Source organism: Camellia sinensis, chromosome 8 (genome assembly GCF_055761805.1).
Source record: "Camellia sinensis isolate YWXY chromosome 8, ASM5576180v1, whole genome shotgun sequence".
Lineage (NCBI taxonomy): Eukaryota > Viridiplantae > Streptophyta > Magnoliopsida > Ericales > Theaceae > Camellia > Camellia sinensis.
This window is the reverse complement of record NC_138968.1, coordinates 121,607,947-121,618,127: the sequence shown is the minus strand read 5'-3', so window position 1 is coordinate 121,618,127 and position 10,181 is coordinate 121,607,947. Positions and strand designations below refer to the sequence as shown.

General features: G+C 32.7%; 1 protein-coding gene across 1 annotated transcript; it reads left to right on the top strand.

The window, feature by feature from the left end:
• The first annotated feature begins 1,195 nt into the window (after window positions 1-1,195).
• LOC114261536 (Nuclear transport factor 2 (NTF2) family protein) lies at window positions 1,196-9,804 on the top strand. Its single transcript, XM_028201813.2, has 7 exons — window positions 1,196-1,463; window positions 1,633-1,744; window positions 6,198-6,281; window positions 6,903-6,942; window positions 7,912-7,980; window positions 8,578-8,687; window positions 9,476-9,804. Exons 1-7 carry the CDS (start codon window positions 1,445-1,447, stop codon window positions 9,609-9,611), a joined length of 570 nt encoding a protein of 189 aa, XP_028057614.2. The 5' UTR covers window positions 1,196-1,444; the 3' UTR covers window positions 9,612-9,804.
• Window positions 9,805-10,181: the final 377 nt, after the last annotated feature.

Here is a 10,181-nt window from a genome sequence, read left to right as displayed (position 1 = left end):
AATGATTTTTACTTAACAAAAAATTAAACATTAATGTTCAAAAAAAAATGCTCGACATGTAAAAAATAAATAAAAATAAAAAATTTATAGTCCGCTAGACTATTTTTCTAATACCAAGTCCGCCTATCCTAATCCCCTTCCCAAGGGAATTCGTAGTCCGGAGGGGATTACGAATTCCCTTTCCATCTCTCAAAATAAACGTGATATTAGTGGGTTCTAACTCACTATGAATCACAATCCCCTCCTTATAACTCAAAATAAACGGGGCCTAAGAAGTCAATTACAAAAGTTTTTGTCAAATGACAACTTAATGCAAATGGATGATAAGAGTCTTACAATTGAAACAACTTATGAGAAAAGTCATGGTGTATTTTATTTTTAAAAATATTATTTTTATATTTTAACAACACCACTCATTAATGATTATACGTAAGGATGGAATTAAAATTTTATCACTAGAGGGGCTAAAAACAAATAAATTTTTTTACTATATATATAAGCACACATGTATGTAGAATATAATATATAAATTATATCTATATATATACATATAATTTAAATATCATAGAAACAATTTCTAATGGGATGGAATTTTTTTTTTTGGTATAAAATAAAAAAAAAAGAATGCAAGATGAGATAAAAATGAGATATGTGTTTTTTTTATATTGTAGGCTATTTTATGTATAAAATGAGATATATTTTTAAAGGGAAATGCTACATCCCCCTAAAAATACCCCCCTAATCCCCCTAATTTCCATATCAAGTAAAAAAAAAAAAAAAAAGGGAAAAAGGTGCCCAAATTGGAAATTAGGGGGATTAGGGGGTATTTTTAGGGCTCCAAATCATTTTCCATTTTTAAAATGTCATAAGAAATTATATTTTCAACAATGATTCATCCCCCATTTTCTCCCCACCCCCTTTGACCCCCTCTCTCTCTCATTGGTTGCATTTTTTTTTTCTTTTTCTTTTTTTTCCTGCTCCTCCAATCACCACCCGCCACGTGGCAAAGGGGGTGAGGGGGTGACCCCAAAAGGGAGTCCCAAGCATTATTCTTATATTTTTCGCAAAAATAAGAGACTACCCATTTATAATTTTCTCCTAATTCTGTTCCTGATTACATGAATCTATTATAATACCTTCCACTTAATTTAAAAAATAAATAAAATTTATGTATTTTTGTTTATTTATTACATATATACAAATTGTGCAATATTTTCTGGAGACACGAGTTAACATGCTTGGAGGAAGCTTTGAACTAGACTTGAGCTACCAAATGAAAGATAATAACCGCCTTTCAGCAAATGGACACGCAATTGCCACGTTATCCCCCTTCAAACCCCACAATTGGCACTCGCGCTCTTTTCTTTTCTTTGCCAATCTTTAGCCTCTCTCTCTCTCTCTCTCTGTAAGCTATTTGTTTGGGGAGAAAATTTCTGAATCTACAATGGACAAGCACCTACAAGGTATATATATATATATATATATGAGTATCATTCTCATGCTCTCTCTCTTCAATTTGATGAATTTTAACCCAAGTTCTTTCTTCTTTTTAAGCTTTGTGAGGTCTTCTTGAGATTTTGGCTATTTTTACTTGATGATTTGATGTGTATTTGTGTTGGGGTTTATGTGAAGCTAATGGGGAACCCATAAAGGATGAACAGAGGGAAAAGGTTTGCAAGGAAGGTTCTGAGGTCAAGCCATCTACACTCTTCTCAGATCGCTTACTCCCTCATATACTCAATATGTGAGTTTTTTTTTTTAATTGATTTTTTTTGTTTTCTTTCAGTTGATACATAGGATCTAATCCTAAGAAAATTTATCAGGATACTCTTTGTTTGGAGGCCAATAAAATATGGGAACATGGAAGCTCTGAAAAATGCTTTGACTTGAGTTTTTCTCACTGTGTTGGACCTCAACAAGCTGAAAATTGGCTTAATTGAATATATACAATAAGATGGATTAGTTGATCATATGTTTTCATAACTGTGAATCCGAAATTCCCTAAGGCCATGTTTGATTTACAAGACTAATAGTGAGATATTAATAATCTTATTAAATTAGTGTGGTATTTACTATCTAATTGGATTAATAGGATAAATTATCCATTGGATTAATAATCCCATCCCTACCCCATTACTAATAATCCTTCAAATTTGTTGGATTAATAATCCTAAACCAAAGTGTTAAAACAAACATAGGATAATTGGGTCTACCGATTAATAATCCCAATCCCATGATCTAATCCATCCAATCAAGCATGTCCTAAAACTTAAAACATTAGAGTGAGTCAAAACAAGCCTTTTTTATAATAGTTTTTCCTTAGTTCTGCGTAATGAATTGGTAGGGTTAGATTTGACTATTTTACACTAATAGAGGTAGAATTGAGTGATTTTACTTACACCACAAAACTATCTCCTTACCCTCTTAAAATATTAAAATTTTATTTTATTTTTTTTTACAATTTTCATAATATCAGTTTTACCCTCGTCCCTACTATTGACTCTTCACCTTATACCCAAACCTTTCAAACCTTAATTTCTTCACCTTCACCCCATCACCACCACCTCCACCGACCCACCACGGTAACCCCACGGCGAAATTAAACAATTTCGTTGTTCTTACTAAGAAACAAGCAGCAGAAAATCTGAAATTAACTATGTTGTCAATGTGTAGTAGATTGTTGGACCATTGTTCTGTAACCCCATTATAGACACTTAAATTTTTTCGTGTCTTGATCACCATCTAATTAATCAAGACAAATAAATTTTCTTGATTAATCAAAATTAAGATGCTCAAAATTTTCAAACGGTTGTGAGTCTTACTAAAATTATGGATCTTAACCCATTTTAAATTATGCGTCACACCAAAAGAAAAGTGAACCAATTTTGACAATTGGGTCAACCCAAAAGTGTGGGGCTCACAAGGGTATTTTGTCAAAATTTGGTGGAATAATTCAAATTTCAATGCAAATCATGTCATAAAGTAAGAAATAAATTGCCATTTTCGTGGAAATTAAAATCAATTTTGGAGTTTCGAAAATTAATCCTTCTCTCCTAAGCCTGTAAATAGTGGCTCTCACTATGGGGATGAAAGACATTTTTTTGGCTAAGGTCTTGCAAATTCCTAAGCAACCTCAATACTTTGTCAAATTCTTTTCTTAAAATTCTCTCCAAAGCTCTTCAAACTTGAAGTGAAGGATTTCTAAGTACTCCAAATTTGTGCCGATCCTTTCAAGTTACAAATACAAATTTTATTTCTTCTTTTAAAGAGATCATCTCAAAACTCGTTCGAGATCAAGCTATTCAGGCCCGAGATTAAGCCACTTTTCTCCAAGTTTCTCTATTCGAAAACTTGAAGAAATCCATCAACTTGTTCGATTCAACAAGAAGCTTCTACAATCGTTAGATTGTAACCCATTCGGTGATCAAATAAGAGGATTTGTTCTTTTATAATAGAGCAAACCACAGAGAATTGTACATATTTTTATTCAAATCAATAAAATTAATTATTTGTGCATTTATTTTGTATCTTAATTGCAGGACACCAAATTTGTGTTTACACCATTACTTTTGTCAAATGTGCCCGATGTCACCTTATTGCATCCATCAAAACCAATACCTGATACCCCCTAGTCTCCTTGGGCACTGGATTTTAAGCACTATTGTTGGCTCCATAGTAACCCCCACACTATAACGCAACCGTTGTTGCAATTGAATTGCTATACAATCACTTTATCATTTATCGAAAGCTTGAAATAGGTCAAAAATAGCATAAAAAATTAGCGGATCCAAAGAATTTAAAAGTGAAATTAGTAAAATACATTCTTGAACGTCTTCTAAACTAGGATTTGAAAGGTATGGGTGTAAGGAGAAGAGTCAATGGTAGGGATGAGGGTAAAACTGGTATTATGAAAATTGTAAAAAAATAAAATACAAATTTAATATTTTAAGGGTGTAAGGAGATAGTTTTGTGGTGTAAGTAGAATCACTCATAGAATTTGATGTTCTAGCTCATGGAGCTTGGCAGAAGTGTCCTTGAGAGAGGTATAGGACACTTTCAAATTTTGGAAAATTAACCTTCTTGTTCACTATACCTAATCTTGAATTGTTATGTAGTTCAAATCTTATTCACTTAATTTATTGTCAGCTAATGTCCTTTATTAACTTCAGTATTTAGTTGGGAAAGTTGAATCTTCCAATTTCACACTAATTTTCTGTGTCAACTGAAATTGTAATTGAGCTAATTTTGTTTTGAGAACATTTCATCTTTCATGGTCTTTCCTGTTGGCCAATCTTCACTGTGTTAAGAATAAATAATGTTTGTGTGCTTAACAACAAATAGAAGAAATAAAGAAATGAGAGAGACTGTTTGATTACAAAAATCAAACCAATAAAGAAAATAATATAAAATAATAGATTCTTATTTTGTTACAAAAACAAAATCAGAATCTGATAAAAATAAATAAATATAACAAAAAGTAAATTAATTACTAACCTTATGTATTTATTGAACAAAATTCTGATCAAGTCCAGTGTTTAATACTGTGTCCTTAAGACAGATTCTTCCTCTCCACGGTGCTTTTAGATTTTGAACGCCTATCTCCCATAATAAAATGATCAACAATAAACAGTAGCAGCACTGCAAACTGTTTACACAACGAACACACACTCTTTCTCACAGAAAAATTAATGCAACAAGATGTAGAGATTGAAGCAGTAGAGAAGAACGAAATTTCTGAATGACAAAAATCAATAGAGGGTTTGTCTATTTGTAGGAGAAAATGTGGCTGTTCAGATTTGAATTAAACAGGTTTAAACCTGTTTGAATAGGTATAGAACCTGTTCGGTCTTGTTTGAACAGATACAATCTGTTCGGTTAGTATTTTGCACAGATAATTGAATCTGTTCGGATAGATATGGGACTGTACAGGAGGGTTCTGTTTGGGTTTGAAATTAAGTTGGAAATTTAAATTCAAACAATCAGAATTTATTTTTCAAAAATAAAATATAAAAATAAATTCAAATGTTTTTGGCCCAAAAAGATAAATATTGGGCTGAACAAGCCCAACCCAACCTCACACCACGTACCCGTGCCCAGGCCCAGGCCCAGGCTAGCCCAGCCCACCTGACCGATCGGACGGCGGCGGCGCGTGTTTATTTTGGGCCCAATGGGTTTAACCCACTTTACCCATAACTTCTCCCTTCTACAAACTTGGGGTGCCCCTTGGGACCCTCCCCAAGCACCAAGGATCCTCTAGAGTGTTTTTTCTCTAAAGTTTCCTAAAGTGGTGTATTGTGTGGTTGAGATTTAATGCTGAAAAATTGATGTAAATTGTCATTAAATCTCAATCACACAATGCACCACTCTAGGAAACTTTAGGAAAAAAAAAACTCTAGAGGATCCTTGCTCAAGCCTTATAAACCCATAAAAGTTTTCCCACCAAATCAATATGGGACAAGCCTTTAATTCAAACCTTAAGGAATTTCCAACGAAAACTCCATTGCCATGGAGCTCATTTTGGCTTCAATTTTTCATTCACCCGATAATGGTTTTGAGCAACCAAATATATTACATGAATCATAACGCGGCATAGAATGCATTACCACTTAGACCCGCCAACTTTGGCCCATGGGTCTCACCTAAAAAATAGACCAAATGGAGGAAAAAACTGTTTTTCCAAAACCATTTCTAACATTTCCTTTGAAGGTTTTCAAATAATTACAACAGCTCCATCTTTGTCCTTATTTTGGTACTTTACCTTAAACCTCTGAGTACTACTACACCCTATGCTTTTTGCCAGTGATTTTCTATAGGGGTTTAACGCATGATTCTGTCTAGTTGAAAACATTTGTCAATTTTGGTTGGTAATCATTTCGGGACTCTTTAGTGGCACAAGAAGGTTGCCATTTGTCTAGTCAAAAACCCATGAAGGATCATTTTTTTTTCATTGGTGGGCCCCTCAAATCTTTTTTTTATCACTCTACCCCCTTCTTTTGGAATTCTGGCTCCACCCCTGTTTACGGGGACTGTAATCGTAGCTTCTTGTTAAAACTGACTAGTACATTGTTGTCATGTTAGTTTGATAAATTTTATTGTGATGATGATAAGTTTGTGAACTATGTATCCAAAGGTTTGGCATTTTAGTTGGTGATATTTTGTCACCTCCATATCACTAATTAATTCCAAATGGTTTTCAGATATGGATCCAGTGCTACAGCTCGTGATTTTGAAATCTATGCTCCAGATGCAACCTTTGAAGACCCACTCATGCGTGCTAATGGGTATGTATGTTAATAGACTGTTAAGATTTCTTGTCTTATTTTCCAAAATGGTCCCGTCATTTGGTAGTTGCCTTTTTACTAGTTTCTTATGAAACATTATTATTAAAACTTAAATATCAGATGTTGCTGCTGAGATTTATTTGGTTTCTTTTTCAGAGGAAGTTATAGAAACTACTTCAATGTATTGGTTACTTAAAAAAGGAATATCTCAATGATAGTTATAGGTTATTCTCACTAGTCTAATGACTGCTTAGTCTGGTTTTATGTTTTATCTTTCCTTGTAGATGAGAAAATAAAAGAAAATTACTATCAAATTATCATATCGCAACATGTTATTTTGATTTTAATTTCAATTCGCCCCTTCTCCCAATAATGTAAAGGTTATAAAGGAAGGGTAGATTTCAATGGTATGATGCATCATTGGTGTTTCTCTTTGATGAAGCACCTCTTCGACAGTAGATTTGACTTTCAGTTATTCTAATCATGACTTGTGTCCTGAGAATAACTATAGATATCCCTTTCCCTAGAAAATCACTTTCATCTCTAATTCTCCATTGATGAAGTAGTCCCTTGTTATAATTTTCTCAGGTTGTCTTATCTAAATTTTACCATTGGTTGCAGGATAAAGCAGATCAAATCAGCATTCTATTCACTTCCCAAGGTTGTATAAACTTGATTATTGATGATCTATTCATTTTTACTCCACTCTTTTTAGAAGTAAGACCTATTAACTGAACGGAGTTAATATCTACTTCACTAAATTTTGATATGTAGTTTTGAGAAAGAATTATGATAATCAAGAGTTATCTTTTATGTAAGCATAATTTTGGTGACACTAGTATCATTTAGGAAGAAAAACAAAAAAATAATAAATAATAAATAATAAATAAAAACAAAAAAAGGAAGAATACGTGAATAATTAGATGGATGTGCAAGTGTGCATCAGTGTAGCAGTATAGAGACCTTATAGCTCAAAGTGTAACATTTGCACTTCGATATAATAACTTAAAAAGTAGAAAGTTATTTTCCTTTCTTTTGGAACACCAATGAGTTTGTTTTATTAGAAGGGTTAATTATACTTTTGTCCCTAAAATATGCACTGTTTCATTCGATCCTTAACATTTAAATTGTGTTGATATTGTCCCCAAAGTATTAAATGTGTCCTGTGTCTCCCACTGTCTATATTAGCCATTAGAATCAGGGGTAAATTTGGAAACAAAAGTTACAATTTGTCATTCAAAAAGTTATTCTAGTAATTTGTTTTGTTGCAGTGTAATTTTTGTTTTCAAATTTACGCAGGATTCTAATAGTTAATATGGACATTGTGAGACATAAAGACCACTTTAGGACACATTTAATACTTTTGAAGGCGAAATTGACACAATTGAAATGTTGGGGACCAAAATGACACTGAGCATGTACTTTAGGGACCAAAAGTTATACAATTCCCCATCCTATTTGCCCCCTCCCAACCCCAAACCCTTGCCCTTTTTCTTTCTCAACTTGTTGCGTGCTATTATTCTTCTAAACTCATCAACTATTTCTTAGATGTGGGATTTTTTTTCTAGGAGTTTTACATCTGGGAATTGTTGTAACAAATAATAAGAAAGTTATCTTTCAAATTTTCTAGATCTTTAGTGAATCAAGAATCGTGGAATACAACATCAAAGAAAATGAAATTTCACCAAGCAAGCAAGAGGTTTGAAACTTCCCTTACTATCCTCTTTGAAACGATCTTATAATTTCCTTTATTCATTTTAGTTCCATTTCTTTTATACTTTGGTTAATTTCACTTTTATCCCCTTAAACTATCACTAATTTTTCTACTTCATCCTTAAGTTATCAATTTAATCTATTTAGTCCCTAGAGTTTCTAATTTATGTTCATGTCCTTCAATTGGAGATGACTATACAAATTAGTAATCGTTGAAGCCTAATTTTCTGGAAAATAAATTATTTTCCAAATCTGAATACAACAAAATACTCATTTTTCTTACTATTTTTAACAAATTACACTACACAACCAATTTAATTGGTGTTTAGTTGTATGATTTATCAAATTAATAAGTTGTTTAAATTGTAAATTTACCTTTTTGTCCATCAAATTAGATTTCAACAGTTACTAATTTGTACAATCGTCTCCAATTAGACCTCATGAACAAAAATCATAAACTTTAGAGACTAAATAAATGAAATTGATAGTTTACAGATGAAGTAAGAAAAATAGTGATAGTTTAAGGGATAAAAGTGAAATTAACCCTTTATACTTGAATATTAACCTTTTCAAATGGATTCAGATACTAATTGACAACAAGCAATATTACAAGTTCTTAGGGAAAGGCATTGATATGATATCACTAATCAAGCTATATGTCGAAGATGGGAAAATCATTCGTCATGAAGATTGGTATGCATTCAGGCTATTATTGTTGTCGTTGTCATTTATCACATTGTACACGGATTTGATAGTACACCTCTGCTTAAAGCTAATCTATGTTTTTCTTGAGACCACATTTATTTAGAACATATATTAGTTTTCAAATTAACAGATTGTTTGGTCCCGTCCCTCCTATATTGTCTCCAATCAATCTCTGCTATCAATATATTACGATTCATGATTTGATTCACAATTCATGCATAGATGACTCACACAATTCATGTTTTGTGATTCTCGAAATTATCGGGTTCAATATATTTCGCGCCATTGTTAACTCTTTTTTAGTGAAAATGTCAAAACAAATTATAAGAGTGATTAGTATGAAATAACCAATACCTATGCATTTTTGTTAATATTTGGTGCCATGAGGGTCTAATAGGATCCAATAGATTCTAAACCCCTTTTCTCGTTTTTCTCTTTAAAAAAAAAAAAAAAACATTTAAAATACATCTTCTAAGGATGCTTAAGAAAGTAACTTCCATTTATTACATAGAATAGAACATGCATTTGATAGAACACCTCTTGCTTAAAGCTAGCATATGCTTTTCATGAGACAACATTTAGTTATGAAGTATATATTAGTTGAACTTTATAAATTAACAGATTATTTGATCTCTTCCCTCCTACATTTTTTCCCTATGAACTACTTTTGTCTTGAAACTATTAAAAGTTACCAATTTGAAGAGTAGAAACAATGTTTGCCATTTAGTGTTTGTATTTCTTTCGATTGATAGAAGAAACTGTGTAACTATGGACAGGTGGAACAAGAAACCTCTATGGAATAGAGAGACGGTTAAGCTGCCGCTGGTTGGACGAATAATTGAAATGACTCGTAGGGGGTCAATGCTGGCAACTCATGCAATGATGAGGTTTGGAAAGGATCCAACCACGTGAATCGCCTTATAAAATTGAGACAGATTTATTGATATTATGTTGCTTGATCTTGTGTGAATGTATGTGAGAGTAAGTATTTGTCTTGGGTGTGTAAATCAGTTGAACAACTGTCTTTCTGGGCTCATGCTAGAATTTGGAGCTCAGGATTGATCTTTGTACAGGGTTTCAATAAAAGCTGATAGAGTTTGTTTCACGCCATGACTACATGAACAATTGCCCTGGTCCTGGATAATGGGTTTAATTAACAATATTTCTAATAATCTGTTTAGATGCCCTGATTCAATGCAAATCTCTCTGATAATCTAGTGGATGGGCCTCACATTGCGGTCTCAAAAGCTTGGACATGGTTTGCTGTTAGGGCTTGGACTCAAACAGGTTGGGTTGGACTGAGAGTTTGTTAAAATTCAATGTCAGTTAAAAATCATTCATTGTGGGGCTTTAGGAGGGTGGGAATCATGTCATGTTATTTCAAGTTCGTATCATAATTTCTTTAACATCAATTTGATATGTTTAGCTAATCATGTCAAGTATTTTTTTGTATTAACACAACTTGCTTATAATCATGTCAAT

Coding starts and splice junctions, on each gene's coding strand:
- LOC114261536 (XM_028201813.2), top strand. Junction 6,943..7,911: donor CATTCTATTCACTTCCCAAG/GTTGTATAAACT, acceptor CAAATTTTCTAG/ATCTTTAGTGAATCAAGAAT. Junction 8,688..9,475: donor ATCATTCGTCATGAAGATTG/GTATGCATTCAG, acceptor AACTATGGACAG/GTGGAACAAGAAACCTCTAT.